General features: G+C 30.8%; 1 protein-coding gene across 2 annotated transcripts; it reads left to right on the top strand.

The window, feature by feature from the left end:
• Positions 1-11,599: 11,599 nt before the first annotated feature.
• Positions 11,600-16,076, top strand: LOC107958826 (sucrose synthase). Of its 2 annotated transcripts, none has more exons than NM_001398632.1 (13): positions 11,600-11,644; positions 12,286-12,392; positions 12,493-12,619; positions 12,710-12,861; positions 12,951-13,143; positions 13,302-13,733; positions 13,813-13,986; positions 14,071-14,187; positions 14,284-14,450; positions 14,554-14,778; positions 14,871-15,434; positions 15,533-15,671; positions 15,756-16,076. In NM_001398632.1, exons 2-13 carry the CDS (start codon positions 12,295-12,297, stop codon positions 15,783-15,785), a joined length of 2,418 nt encoding a protein of 805 aa, NP_001385561.1. In that variant the 5' UTR covers positions 11,600-11,644; positions 12,286-12,294; the 3' UTR covers positions 15,786-16,076. The 2 variants fall into 2 exon arrangements, with proteins under 2 accessions (NP_001385561.1, XP_040967765.1); XM_041111831.1 differs by lacking the exon at positions 11,600-11,644 and adding an exon at positions 11,929-11,986 and having other exon boundaries at positions 15,756-15,973.
• Positions 16,077-16,447: the final 371 nt, after the last annotated feature.

Below are 16,447 nucleotides of genomic sequence, written 5' to 3'. Positions count from 1 at the left end.
GATTATCGAATTATAAATTCAATACACTATCTTATTTAACTCATTTAATTTGAATGTAAAATAAGATATGCTAATTCTATTATTCATATTAATTTTTATATCAGTAATTTCAAATCTAAAATTTTCCTTAAAAATTTAATTAACTCCGGTTTAGTTCTCTTTCCAATACAAGGGAACATTACAAAACAATCGAATAATGACATAGGTCAAAGCTCTGCAATTTTAATCGGCAATTATCCACTGTGATTCTTACAACCAATAAATAAATTGGCTGTGCAAGAAACATAGCTTGAGCACCTGCTTCCAAAACACAAATGGTCTCTTGTCTGCTGTTCCAATTGGCATGTCGAACATAAACCATCAGTTTTTGTGGGTAGATTGTTTAAAATGACCATTCATGCAAGAATGAATGCTTAGGCACATAGAAAGAACCCCAAATTACCTTACTCCATCTCACTTTCTCTGATCTTGGCCTAATCTCCTTCCATACATTGCTTTCCCTATACTTTTGCCCTCGAATAAGCCAACCTCCATGTTGGAATATCTAAATTATTATATTATATTATAATAAATTTAAAAATATATACATAATATATTTTTATGATATATAAAAATGTCATAAAACAAAATTATCTCAAGATTTACATAAGCAAGAAACTGGTCTTGAGATTACTAGCTATATTTTAAAAGCTTGATACTACAGAAAATATTAATACGAACACATCAGTCAGTCACTACTGGGCATATATTCAATGTGGATTGTAGGATAAGTAAAATGACAGGCCCAGAATCTGCCTTTCTCATTTATAGCTTTGCCACCCCATTCTTTTTCTACTCCGGAATGTTCTCTCCTCACCTTGCATTTTCTTCACATTGATTCAACCCAGTTTATTCGTGGTTTCCCAGCCTCGTGAAAAAAAAAAAGAGTTTGGGCGGACTCAAATTCCATCTGGGCTTTTTCATTATCAAAAGCCCAAACTATGGATTAATTCATCTAAACACTTTCTTCATAAATAAACCTCAAATCTCAATCCAAAAATTCACCTTCCAATCTTACTTCAAATTTTATTTCTACGTGATTATTATATACAAGGTATAATTTGAGGGGTTTCAAATGAGATTATTAAGACTCAAAATTCGAAATTTGCCTATTAATGAATATCGAACCAACTCAGCTAATCCTGGGTTTTTTTTTAAATATTTGAATGGAAAATGTTTCGTCACAAGGAGAACAATATTATGTATGAAATGGAAAAAACAAAGATTAAGATATTTTTGAGATAAGCATTGTCGTCTAAAGCAAATATGGATAAATTGTCATATTGTCTCATATAATGAAGGAATTCCTACGTCAAATTTTTGGGTCACCCTTTGCCTACAAAATTGGAGCAAATGTTTTTTTCTTATCAGAAATTGAAAGAGTCATAACCCATCAATGTTTTTTTTTTTTTTAGAAAAGAAAAGACGAAAACAAAGAATCTTGAAATAATTAAACTGAAGAGAAAATAAAACAAAAAAGCATAGTCTAAGACGTAACTAGAAGAACCAGTTCCAAACTTGGTGACCCAAGTCAGTGGGTTGTTGAGCCCCCACTTAACCATGCAAAAACTAACATCAAACAAGATTTAGGCTCACGCTACAATATTATTCAACCGGTCATACAAAAGAATCCGAATCTATGAGTGTATAACGGTTTCAAATCGACCCCAAAAGAAAAACCCATTTTATTTACATCCATCAATATCCTCTCCAACATATAGTAAAAGTTGAAATGTTAGATATTTTTGAAGAAATAGCCGGCACCTCATCTGATTTGATTTTAAACCCAATACGAAGACAACAACAAGCCAACAATTAGTAAGTTCACCGATCCAACTCCCAACAGCAAAAAAAAAAGAAAAAAAAAAGCACAACTAAATGGGAGTCTCATGTTGGTGACGCTTGGAGTGTAAGAAAAGTCATTTAACCAATGACAAACCTAAATTTAACAAAAGATGCCCACTCTTAATCATATCTCTGCCCTCTCAAACTATATATATATATATAAAAACAGCCCACCCACTGTGATTTTTTTTCTTCTAATCTTATATGATCATTGGTCCTGACTTTTATATCATACAATCATAAAAGGGTTAAGTAATAATGAATGAATGTCAATGACCCAACATATCTTTCATGAGCCAAAAAACAAATACATTTACTTGGTGAAAAATAAGTTGATTGTCCATTTTTCTTATTTCTTTTTCGTGTTTATAATAAACTAAATATAAATTTATATGTTATTGAAGAGTATGATGATAGCACTTCATCAAAAAAAATCATTTAAAATTATCTTTGAAAACAACTTTTAAAAATAATTACTCATATACATATTTGATGATGAATTGAAGACCATCTTTTCATGCGTTGAAAGCACGCAAAAACCTATATGCTTTGACCTGAAAACAATGAAAAAGTAATTTGTTTTTTTGTTCTGTTTGCTTTATTTATTTGTAATTAGATTAAATATGTATTCTGATACCTGAGGAAAAGGGCTTCTGGAACGCCCTTTTCGTTTTCTTCTACCATCTTCCATAAATATGAAACTAGCAATGCCCAATCCCTATTCCAATATTTAGTTCAGTCCATTGTCTGATTGTCATCAGGGTTCGAGAGCAAACCAACCGGGCTGTCAGCGTCTACACATTTCAATTCCCTACATGTTTAAAATGTTAACACATAAATACACATATTAAACCAAAATAAATTACCCTTAATAAATACCGACAACGACATGCCATGTTAATTTTTTTGGGTTAATATATTTTTAGCAATTTTTGGGATCTAAATTTTTTTTGTCAATATTAATATATAATATTTTTTTTTAAAAAAATTCGGGTCCAATGTGGGAACAGTTACAATGTTTAGAGACTGACTTAGACATTAAAAAAGTTCAACTCTCGATGTAATAATAACTACCTAGTTTATATCTCAATGTAAGAATAATTACTATTTAATTGACTATATAACCAACTACGGATCCTTAGGAATAACAAGGCTGATCTTTTGAATCTTTCTATTAAAATTGTTGGCCATTGAGTAGTGGTGGAGTCAGGAGTTAGTAGGAACCCCGATCTCTCTAAAATAATTTTTTTTTAGATTATAAAAAATAGTAATGATAAAATTAAAATCTGACTCTTCAAAAATAATAAAAAATTAATCTAATCAATCAAAAATTATAAAGATATAAATTATTAAAATAATAAAATTATATTTTTAATATCATAAAAATATACAATTTAATTTCAATTCTCAAAAAATTTAACTTTACCCATAAATTATTTTACTCACCACGTGAAAAGAAAAGGAAAAAAAAACAGCCATATTGAAAATTACTTTTCAACGACAATGATATTGTAAATTCAGTCATGGTCTACATCACGGTGATGAGTTTGAGATATTTTTGAGGATTCCTCATTTGTTAACAATGTTAACTCCCATTCACTTTGTAACAATCGTCAGTTTCAGCATTTAGGCAAATTGCAAATTACAGCCCCAACTTAAGAGTAGACCTGTGAGGTTTTTTTATTTAATTATTGCTATTTGTAAAGGGTTTTTAACAATGTTGACCGTATTAAAAATTTAAATATAAATGAGTACAATATATTTTAAAGTTTTAAAAGGTAAGATTAATGATAAATTTAGTTCTTAAAGTTTACTTCTTTTATTACTTTAGGTTTATTTTTTTTGTCATTTTAGCTCTAAACATTTAATATTTAGTTAAATTACATTATTGAGATTCAGATATTAACGTGAGTGTTGAAATTTTAACAACACTTACACAGCAATTTATGTAAACTTCATAAAATCCAAAACACATTTAAGAAAAACTATTCATATCAATATATAAATATATGTTGATTATCTGATAGGTCATCATGTCAACGCTATTAAAATTTTAATAATTCAAATAATTTTTCTATTAAAAATAAAATGCATTGACTGAAAGTTAAAAGTTAAATGGTGGAAATAATAAAAAATCAAAATAATAAAAATAGATAAATATTAAAGGCTGATGTTTATACCTAAAACATATTTATAATATTCATATGGTCGGTAAAATTACCCATTTAACTTGAAATTAGAGCTGTTAGGTAGATCACCAAATTCCCCAATCAACTGCAAAATAGTTGGCCAAGGACTTATCCATATTGGATTTAGGTTGAGGGTCCTACAAAACAATTTGCTAAATTTTTTTTGGACTGTCAGTAAGGTATTAAAAAAAAAAAATTCCATTGGTAAAAGACTTGCATGGTGATTGGTGGGATAGGCTGGTTCCTACCCAAAGGCGGAAACTTGTGGTGGTGGTACTGAGATGTTGTACTCTTAATTAAAAAAAACTCCTTTTACCTTTTTATTTAATTTATCCTAAAGAAATTGATTTTTTTTAACTCCAATCAATGATGTAAATTTCCAATGGTGGGTGCATCTCCATTAATTATGGATTTAAATAATTATCTATACAACTATATATAAATTCCCAATAGATACCTGTTCATTTTTTTATATGAAAGTATTATGTGTAGTCTAATGGTCAAATTTTTTATATTTTGCTTAAAGTTGAGATTTAATTATATTCTTTAATTTTAATATATTTTGATATCTTTAATTTTTATGATGTCATTAGTTTAAATATTTTATTCTAATTAAATTGATAATGTGATTTTTTTAAATTTATTAAAAACATTAAAATTCACTATTAAATTCAGGTTTGTTATATTGTTATTTTTTTATTATATGGATTCCAATACATAAGAATTTTGATAATGTTAAAAATGAACCTGAATTTTTTAATTCGAAAAATAGAAAGACTAAATTCTTGAAAATAAGAGTATGAAGATTAAATTTCAAATATATAAAGAGTACAAAAACTTTGAGCAAATTGTAACATTTAAATTGTAACATTATAATTTAATGAAAAAATAAATAATTAACCCAACACAAAGTACGAATCAACCATATACTAATTAATAATTTAAATTTGATTCTATCCTCCTTTTCAAAAGGGGTGTTTTTTCAAATAATGTGTATAAATAATTATTGGCATTAAGCAATAGGCATTAATTCGTGAATTCTAATGTATTTTGTGAGTTTAAGGAAATTATGTTATTAGTAAAGACTTTTTTTTTTAGGAAATTAGTAAAGATTGTGTTGATGATATTTGTTAAAATTAATTAAAGTAGTTTTTATTTTTATTTAAATAAAACATTTGGTAATTAATATGATGATAATTTTATTTAAATATATCGTACTCGTGTAAAAAAAAATAAAAAAATTTCACTCCCATATAATACAATTTAATAAGTAACAAAAATCTGAATATTTATTTACACAATTTCATTCTTTTTTAATCATCGTAGTTGTCAAATACAGGAGCATTTATATAGTCACAAATTTGAAATAAAAAAACTATTTAATTAATAAAAAGTACTTAATAAAAGGTGATAAGGTGAGCTATTTTATTTGGGACAAAGTTGATCTCTTTATTTGTCTTGTTACAGTTTACAATAAATGTTGTAAAATTAAAACTCACGTACCTTTAAAATAATAAGGAAAAAATTATTACGATTAAATTTAAAAAATGACAAGTGTCTTATAAAAATATAATAATATTTAAAAATATATAAAGTTTAATTACTGTTTATAAAATAAAAAAATACATTATTAATATATTAAGTATACATCCTAAAAATAAATATTAATATAGAAGTTTAATAATATTTAATCTTAAGAGCTTATAGACTTGTAAATTTATTTGATGGTGAGATATCAACATATTATTTAATTTAAAGGTCTGAATATATTTTTCAGATAATTTAAAAAAAAGTTTTACTGCATAAAAGGTTTCGAATTGACGTCAAATTTGTAATTCACCAAGTTGGCCAATAAAAATCTAAGTTTTATGGGTGTTGTACGGCAAAACCTATATTTATATACTAATTCAGACAAAATTAGCTAAATATGTCAATCATAAAGAACAAATATGGCGACCAACTTGTTGAGTCATTTTTGTTTCATTACATCCAATTAATTCATATACTTAATTTTTAACTAAACATCTCAACCATGACTCACTTCAGTGATTCCAAGCACCACATTACAATTATAAGCGACACGTTAATGCAACCAAATTATATTGTAAATGCTCCGCCTTCTATTTGTATTCATCGTCCAACTCTAAACTTAAACAAGAAAATTAAATTTAAATATACAATAAAATTATAATAATTACTTCAACTAACCATATTGCCGAGATATTAAAAGTATACCCTTTGTTTTAAAATCTTTAAAAGATAATTATAAATCCATATATGATCCGTAAACGGGTGTGAGATTAAAATGTCTCGTTTATTTTTATATTAATATTTGAAGTATTTTATCAATGTTGATGTGGTGTTTTTCATTTTTTTACTGGAATAAAAATAATTTATTAGTTAAATGAAAATAAAAAAAAATTATAGTTATAATTTTACATTAAATGTTTACAAAAAAAACCCTCCCGTTATTATTATTATTTACCGACCTTCATCTCCGATTTACTGCAATATCATCTCGCCAACCCAAGCATTGCATGTTTTGACGTGTAATAATCAGTGTTCCTTACGTTGCCGAAGCTAGTGCTGGTGCATGTCATACAAACGATACTTCCTATGACGTTCAGTTCCTACATAGCTCGTGCAGCGTGCTTCAAACAAGCAGCCATGCCGCTGACATTGATGGTGAAAAGGCGGTCAAACGCTGCAAAGTCTAGTTCAAGGACAGTTTGAACCGAGTTGCTAACTATCCCACGGTTATTGAACATGATCAAGCCGCCCATGGTTTTGGACCGTCCACTGGACTAAATTATTCACTTGTTATTCATTGGGAACATCGTAGCAGTTGCATGTATGAGCACTTATGGGAGCATATGGATTCGAATAGTTTTTGGCCTAATTCATCTTGGATATCAGTGATCACGATCATATGGACACCATGGACGGTGGTTTCTCCACTGCCGAGTGCTCCGCCGGTGTTTATGGCTATTTTCCTTTATAGCTTGTTGTACATTGTAGAGAGAGAGAACGTAGAGAGAATAATTTTTTTTTAATATTCAACAATTAAATTTAGTTTTAATAATTACTTTTCTTTAAAAGAAAAAAATCATGTAAAAGCTACGTAACTGTTGATATAGATAAAAGTAAACACATAGCCTTGTTTTAAATGTCAAACCATTACCAAAAATACTTCGAAGTATCAAATTAAAAAGAAATTGTACTCAAGCTCACTAAATTGTTAATAAGTTTAAGTTTTAGTCATCTAATTTTAAAAAGTTACAAAATAATAATTGAATTATTTGAAAGTTTTCATTCAAGTCATTGAACTATTCTAAAATTTTTATTTAAATGACTAGACTATTAAATGTTTTTTTTTAAATCAAGCTAGCAAGCTTTAAGTGACGATTTGATAATCGGTGTGATAGATAAAATACCATTGATGAGTAAAAAAAATACATTAGATTCAAGTTAATCTAATGGTCAATATCTGATATCGGAGAAGAAAGTTATTTGAATTTTAGTTCGTACATTCATAATGCACAAAGTTATTTTATAAAATAAAAAAACTAAATTGTAGAAAAAAAATAATGAAAGTTTTCAATTGATATAAACAATCCGAACAAAAAATGCCATACAATAAAAAATTTAATACTCCAATAATTTAAATAAAATTTTTTAAATAATTAACTGATAAAAATATAAATTTACTAATAATTTAATAACCTTAAATATTATTTACCTAAAAATTCAGTGTATTAAGCTTTGTTTTAACAATCTAAGTAACAAACTTAAATATGGAGTCCAAATGGTCCAATGGTTTAACGGTGGGAGTTATCTCTCGGTCTGAGTGTACGGCTCTGCTTAAAGCTTAATTGCAAACCGACAATATTGGCAGCTATTCTGCGTCAATTTTTATCGTCTCTCCGTTCCTTAACTCTCAAGGCCATTTTAACTACGTACGGTCTTATAATCTTATACAATAAATGGCTGAAAGGAATTTATTGCTGTCTCCTTGTCTCCCCTCCACGTGATCCGCATTTCACTTAATTTCCTTTCAATCCCTATTTTTCCCGTCTCAACATTATCCAAATTCCTCCTTCATTTTATTTCATGCTTAAAATATATACGAAACCAGTTCATGCCATAGTTTTTTTTTCTAGTTCAATATTTCATCTTACAATAAAATCATTTTTAATGTTATAAAGTCTAAAATCAACATAGCGTTAGTATTAACTAAACAATTTATTTACTAATATTAACCACATATATGAAGTCAACATTAAGTGATAAGCCACATGAGGTTGGGGGTCGAAAATTAAATATCAGATGACCCCAAAACCACAACACCTACCCAATGGATTGTCCAGGAGACATTATTTTCTCTCTTTCTCAAAATCCCAATTACCCCCTCAAAATAATAAGATAAGCTTGTTTATAAACCTTGGATGATTAAATTAAATAGTATATTTATTATAATAATTAAAATTGTTTATGCTTATGAAATTATTTATTTTCGCAGTGGTACTTTTAAGAAATTGTCGGTGCACTGAACGCCACGTCGGACATCGATGAAATCTTCGGCTAATCCGGTTTTATAGTTCGCTGTTTTGCACTTTCATTCGACGGGACCCCACCACTTGCCAGCTAGACTTGTTTATGAAGGAACTAAACTCAGTATGGTTACTCATTTCCAAGACCTACCAGTCATATCTAGCCACCTTGCTAACCGAGTATATTTGGTTTTGTTTTCGTTTTGAAAATGGGCCTTCCGACAATCGTGACCGCACCCTATGCCGTAACTGGCGCCCCGTGACTTTCACGCTGAGCTGAGAGTGCTTAATTTTCTGTAGATTTCTTTAATTTATCCAAAAAGAGGGAAATTTTAAAATTTAAATTATTAAGGAAGTCGAAATGACTAATTCCCCCCTGCAATTGTAAACGATTTCGTGGCCGACTCTTATTTTATTGGGATGGGAACAGTACTATAGATATAATCTTTAGTTACCATTTTAAAAATAAGTTTGAGGAAGAAAAAATAAACAAAGGTTAAAAATAATTATGAATCCAAATGGTATTTCACATTTTTTTATGAAAATTCAAAAACAATTTTATAAAATATTTCTAATACAAAACTACATTCAACTAAAAACTTATAAATAGATGAATATAATTGAGCAATGCCTTTCTTTACATGAACAAGTAAGGCTTTTAAGTTATCACGTTATAATTGATGATTTTTTTCTTATAAAATTTAACATGTAAATAAAAATTAAGACTAAATTCAAAGTTTAATTTTTTTTGGTTTAGTGTGATATTTTAGAATAAAAAAATAATTATTTGATAGCAATATAATTAAAATAATTTAAAAATTTAAAAATAATCTTAACAATGTTAATAGTAAATTTTAAAATTTAAAAAGTAAATAGACTAAATTAATAGAAATAAAAGTATAATGATTAAATTCTGAATTTATGAATAGTACAGGGACTTATTTCAAATTTTAACCAAAAATCAAAATATAGTAATCTTAAATAAGCCAAGTGATCTAAAAACGAGGATGAAAATAAGAAAGCGGAATTGTGAAAGTAATAACAAAACCAGGGGTGGTGAGGTAAGGACGGCGGAGGCGGTATTGAATTTTTATTTTTTAATTTTTGAATTTATTTATTTATTAGGGTTTAGACAGGGTTGTTCTATAAATATTTCAACATGTTTGCTAAATAAGGTGAAGTGAAGATTAATATGAATCTAAATGATTTAAATGTTAACTCTTAAAATTTGAAGTTAATCAAAGATTTATAATTCCAATAAGAGACTTTTGTGAGTTTGGCTAATATGAAGTAATCTTAAATTAATTATAAATTAAAATATGTGCCATGAAAATAGAATTTTGCATCATCCATCTACAAATATTATATCTTTAAAAGTATCCTTTTTTTTTAGTTTTTATATCACCACATTTTATGGTTATATTATAAATATACTATGAGTTGATAAAAATGTAACTTTATAAATAAACTCAACTCAACTAAAAGTAAAATTGTTTCTCTATGGATTTTCTACATACAGAAGGCGGGGCCCATTCCTCTTCCCCATTTCTTTTAATCTTTTTTAACTTCGGGACGGATGATTAAGCTCAAGAATTATTTTATTATTAAATTTCATTTCAAATAACAACAACAAGAAGCGGCATTCTCCTTATCCACATTCTTTTTATTTAATTTTTTTATATATTTTTTTATCAAATTACCTAAAATTATTATTTGTTAATTTTATTGATGTAAATAAAATGTAAGTATTTAATTAAACTTTAAAAATAAAAAAATATATTAAAAAGTTAAAAATCATTAGAATGGTTTATATATATATTTTTAAAATTTAATTAGATGTTATCATGTTGTTCATGTAGTAATTCATGTGTATATTATATCAATAAAGTTTGCTAATATTAATTTTTTCATTTATGTATAAAATTAAAAAAATTAAAAATTAAAAAAAGAATTAAAATGAATTAAAGGACCAAAAAACAATTATGCGTTTTGTAGAAGGGGGCATATGCTTAAGAAGATCCTTTTACAGTTTTGGGGAGTTTAGTTTGGTGGGAAAAACGATGTTAGTTGATGAGTTAGGAGTATATAGTACTATTTGTTAGATCACATTCAAGACATTAACCCAAAAATTTAAAATAAAGAAAATCACATTCAGAAGTAAGAAAAAAACACAAATTTTGACTACTTTTACTCTAAATTTAATTTTATTGGTTACTCTGCATAAACAGAAAACAAAAAGAAAGTCCTGGTTGTGATGATCACAAGCGCCTGCCTTTGACCCCACTAAAAATTTCTGCAGTTCCTGACTTGGGTACCTACACTTTTTATTTCATTATTCTTTTACACTGCAAAAATTATAAAAATAATTAAAATAATATTAATAAAACAAATTGGCTAATTTTTTGTTTATTTATTTCCAAGCATTGTAATTAAATTTTTACCATGTACGTACGGTTCAAAGTTGGATTTAATTAATCTAATACCTACTTTTTACCATTATGGTAATGTATAAATTTACTTAGCCCCCAAGAAGTAATCACACAAATTCAAGAGCTGCAATATATATTCCATAAAAGGAAATTTTGCTCTTTAATTGCTGCTTAATTAATTTACAACACTGTCTTTCCTTTTATTTATATTTTTGGCCAACTAGCTGCTTCTTTTCTTACCAGTCCCTTGATTCTCACCTTTTTTTTTTTTTTTTTGCAACGACAGACACATTTGACTTTTCTTTACAAACGTTAAAATTAATGTCGGAAATTACCATTCATCCTAGAAAATTCTGTCCGTTTATCGAACTCCTCAGATTCTCAAAACTTTTTTTTTTTTTAAATTAAAAAAGGTTTTTAAGTTTTAACCGCAGTTATTTTTTTCTATTTTAATTAATAAATCAATAATAAGTTGATATGTTTTTTACCATAATTTATCGGCTTTTCCTTCTATAAATTCCCATCTCAACTCCAGCTTCTTCCATTGTATTCTCCATTGCGTTAAACCCCTCCATTCATTATTTACGTTAAGGTGCTCTTTTGTTTCTCCCTTCTTTCTTTTTTTCCTTCTTTTCTTTAGTTTAGTGTAGTTTTAATATTTGATCCTCTGTTCTTTTTTTAGCTTTAGTTCATTGATCTATAGCTAAACTTTGAACCTTTTTTCTGATGAAGAAATTCACTTCATTCCCATGTTGCTCTTCTTATTTGTCCTTCTGGGGTTCTGTTTTTCTGCCCATTTTGCTACCCGAATTTCTATAGTGAAAGAACTAAAACTCTGTCAAAATTAAAACCATGCTTTCTTGTTGAACAGGGTCGTTTCTCTGCCCAAATTTCTGTAGAAAAAACAGTGCCATATGATCCACTTGGAATCCTGGTTTTGAGGATTTTTCCCTTGAACTGCATTAAGATTTCATTTTCTCTTTTTTACTTAAATGACTAAATTTACTAGAATAAAGGACTGGATCTCATAATATTCTGTTTCAAAACTTGGTTAAACAAGAAACAGTGTTTGATTAAAGATTAAAGATATTCCATGTGGTTGGTGGATTTGGGAAAATTTTGAAGCCTTGTCGAATTATGTTGGTTTTGATCATTTGGATAATCTCTCCATCCTTCCTTTGTTCACACTGACTCTGTTTTTAAGCTCTGTTTTCTTTTTTTTCCTTTTTACAGTTCAAAGAAATGGCTGATCGTGTGATCACTCGCGTCCACAGTCTCCGTGAGCGTTTGGATGAGACCCTTCTTGCTCACAGGAACGAGATTTTGGCCTTGCTCTCAAGGTAATTCGAATCTGATCCATCAATGACTGTTGCCCTGCATGGTGTTTTTCTTTTGAGATGTTTACATTTTGTTTATAAAATTGTTGGTTTTTTTTTGTAGGATCGAGGGCAAAGGAAAAGGAATTCTGCAACACCATCAAATTATTCTAGAGTTTGAAGCTATCCCTGAAGAGAACAGAAAGAAGCTCGCTAATGGTGCATTTTTTGAAGTATTGAAGGCTAGTCAGGTATAAGGAAAACCCATTTTATCCATTTCTTTTTTCATTATTTTGGGGGATTACAAGGTGTTGATTTTAGGGTCATTTTTGTGGTTATAGGAAGCGATCGTGTTGCCTCCATGGGTTGCACTTGCTGTTCGTCCAAGGCCTGGTGTTTGGGAGTACATTAGAGTGAATGTTCACGCCCTTGTTGTTGAGGAACTCACTGTTGCTGAGTATCTCCACTTCAAGGAAGAGCTTGTTGATGGAAGGTAACTATATGATCTGTTTGTATATGTATATTTGAGTTCATCTGATCTGTTGGTTGGTTTTTAACAATGTTTCTTTGCATTATTTGTAGTTCAAATGGAAACTTTGTTTTGGAATTGGATTTTGAGCCCTTCAACTCATCATTCCCCCGCCCAACTCTTTCAAAATCCATTGGTAATGGTGTGGAGTTCCTAAATCGTCACCTTTCGGCAAAATTGTTCCATGACAAGGAGAGCATGCACCCTTTGCTCGAATTCCTCAGAGTCCATTGTCACAAGGGCAAGGTATGCCTCATTTGCTTTTATTGCAAAAAAAATCTGTCAGAATTTGTCAGTGAATAGATCAGACAGATTTCTTGCATGCTGATACTAAGATTTACTAGATTCCTAGTACTGTCTGTTTTTTTTTCTGGATTTAAAATGCTGAGTTGTTCTTTTTGCAGAACATGATGTTGAATGACAGAATTCAGAACTTGAATGCTCTTCAACATGTTTTGAGGAAAGCAGAGGAGTATCTTGGTACCCTACCTCCTGAGACACCATGTGCCGAATTCGAACACCGGTTCCAGGAAATCGGTTTGGAAAGAGGTTGGGGTGACACCGCAGAACGCGTGCTCGAGATGATCCAACTCCTTTTGGATCTTCTTGAGGCACCTGATCCTTGCACCCTTGAGAAGTTCCTTGGGAGAATCCCCATGGTGTTCAATGTTGTGATTCTCACTCCCCACGGATACTTCGCTCAAGACAATGTTTTGGGGTATCCCGACACCGGTGGCCAGGTTGTTTACATCTTGGATCAAGTCCGAGCTTTGGAGAATGAGATGCTCCTCCGTATAAAGCAACAAGGACTCAACATCACCCCTCGAATCCTCATTGTGAGACTGCTAGTAGTTTTAATCCTTCCTTTCGGCTTTTTACTATTTTGTATGCTCATATCTCTGTTTCCTCTTTCAGATTACTAGACTTCTTCCTGATGCTGTCGGAACAACATGCGGTCAACGACTTGAGAAAGTATACGGAACAGAGCACTCGGATATTCTTCGAGTACCCTTCAGAACAGAAAAGGGAATTGTTCGTAAATGGATCTCAAGATTTGAAGTCTGGCCATACTTGGAAACCTACACAGAGGTGAAACTCATGAGCCATTGATTCATTTTGTATGATGGTAGATCACATTAGTTTTATTTACGAGTAAATATGTTTGTTTCATAGGATGTTGCTCATGAAATCTCCAAAGAGTTGCAAGGCAAGCCAGATCTGATCATCGGAAACTACAGCGACGGCAATATCGTCGCCTCCTTGCTCGCACATAAATTAGGTGTCACACAGGTTTGTTAGAAACTAATTTGCCGGATCTTGTATCTTCTCGTATATTCGGTCGGGTCGGATTACCTTACAATGACTTGGTTTTTCACCCTTGTGTAGTGCACCATCGCCCATGCTTTGGAGAAGACAAAATATCCAGATTCAGATATCTATTGGAAGAAGCTTGAAGACAAATACCATTTCTCTTGCCAATTTACAGCTGATCTTTTTGCAATGAACCATACAGATTTCATCATCACCAGTACTTTCCAGGAAATTGCAGGAAGGTAATAAATAGATGATTTAATTCTCAGTACTTGAGATATTTTATTAATGCTCGGCGGATAATGAAGATCATTAACATTAATAAAATTCTCAAATGGTTTTCAGCAAGGACACTGTTGGTCAATACGAGAGCCACACTGCTTTCACTCTTCCTGGTCTCTACCGTGTTGTACATGGTATCGATGTGTTTGATCCCAAATTCAACATTGTTTCCCCTGGTGCTGATATGGAGATATACTTCCCTTACACCGAAGAGAAGCGGAGGTTGAAGCATTTCCATCCTGAGATCGAAGACCTTCTTTACAGCAAAGTTGAGAATGAAGAACACTTGTAAGTGCAAGCTTTTTTATATGTTTTAGCAGAATCCGATTGTGGGAACATATCCCGTCTGAATTAATGATTTGTCCCTGATTTTCCTACAGATGTGTGCTCAATGACCGCAACAAGCCAATTCTGTTCACAATGGCAAGGCTTGATCGTGTCAAGAACTTAACCGGACTCGTCGAGTGGTACGGCAAGAACGCAAAGTTGCGTGAGTTGGCTAACCTCGTAGTTGTAGGTGGTGATAGGCGAAAGGAATCTAAAGATTTGGAAGAGAAGGCTGAAATGAAGAAAATGTTTGAGCTGATCGACAAGTACAACTTGAACGGCCAATTCAGATGGATATCATCTCAAATGAACAGAATCCGAAATGGTGAACTTTACCGATACATTTGCGACACGAAAGGTGCCTTTGTACAGCCTGCATTGTATGAAGCCTTTGGATTGACAGTTGTGGAGGCAATGACTTGCGGTTTGCCAACATTCGCAACCTGTAACGGTGGACCAGCCGAGATTATTGTCCATGGGAAATCTGGTTTCAACATTGATCCTTACCATGGTGATCAAGCTGCTGACATACTCGTCGATTTCTTTGAAAAGTGTAAGAAAGATCCATCTCACTGGGATAAGATCTCCCAAGGAGGCTTGAAACGAATAGAGGAGAAGTAAGCTCTCACACACACACAATAAAGAAAAAACCATTTTCCACTTGGGTTTATATTGTTTAGTATTTGTTGTAACGATTATAAATTGTCTGAATCAGGTATACATGGAAGATTTACTCGGAGAGACTATTGACCCTGACAGGAGTGTATGGATTCTGGAAGCATGTTTCCAACCTTGAACGCCGTGAGAGTCGTCGTTACCTTGAGATGTTTTATGCTCTTAAGTACCGTAAGCTGGTAATTCACATGGTCACATCCCCATTCTGTATAAATGTCCTTTATTTGGCTTTAATTACATTGTTGGTGATTTGTAAAATGCAGGCTGAATCAGTTCCATTGGCAGAGGAGTAAATTGAAGCTGTTAAATAACATTGGGCCGGTTTTTCTTGGAGAATAATATTCTGTTTTGTAATTTCAATTGGAGAAGCTCCTTTGTATTTCATCTTGTCTTTTCCTTTTCCTTTTTTCGCCGGCATTGTTTGAACATGGGGTTGTGCGCCCGTCAATTCCAGTTAAATATGGTGACTTTTGTTTTTCAAGTTCCTATCTTTTTTATTTTTATTTTTTTAAACGCTTATAGCCATTAGCGATGCTTTCAGATGTACAAATAAAAAAATAAAAAAATTGAGTATTTCTAAATAACGTACATTTGTATCATCACGAGTGAGGTCAGCTTCAATCAAACAGTAATTTAAGTGAACAAGTGGATGGACAAAAGCTTTTACTTATCATTTTGTTTAAAGAAACTGGGGAATCTAAATTTGATTTTTGACTTGTTCTCCTATGCGTTTGGCAATTAGATAACGCAAACCCACAATAATAATTGTCTATGAGCATGGCATATAATATGCTAATGCTGGCTCTCTTTGGGCGGCATGGATAAAAGCATATTTGTTCTTGCTGCGAGGAAATATTGAAAACTTGCTGTTGCAACATTTTTCATGGCATTTGGCTGGTACTTGTTCATTGCAAATGGAAATCTTTAAGGCCACCATGGAATGGGTTTATTTATT

The sequence above is a fragment of the Gossypium hirsutum genome, chromosome A05 (genome assembly GCF_007990345.1).
Source record: "Gossypium hirsutum isolate 1008001.06 chromosome A05, Gossypium_hirsutum_v2.1, whole genome shotgun sequence".
In the NCBI taxonomy this organism is placed as follows: Eukaryota; Viridiplantae; Streptophyta; class Magnoliopsida; order Malvales; family Malvaceae; genus Gossypium; species Gossypium hirsutum.
Note: the sequence above shows the minus strand (reverse complement) of the source record. Positions and strands in the feature narration are given on the sequence as shown.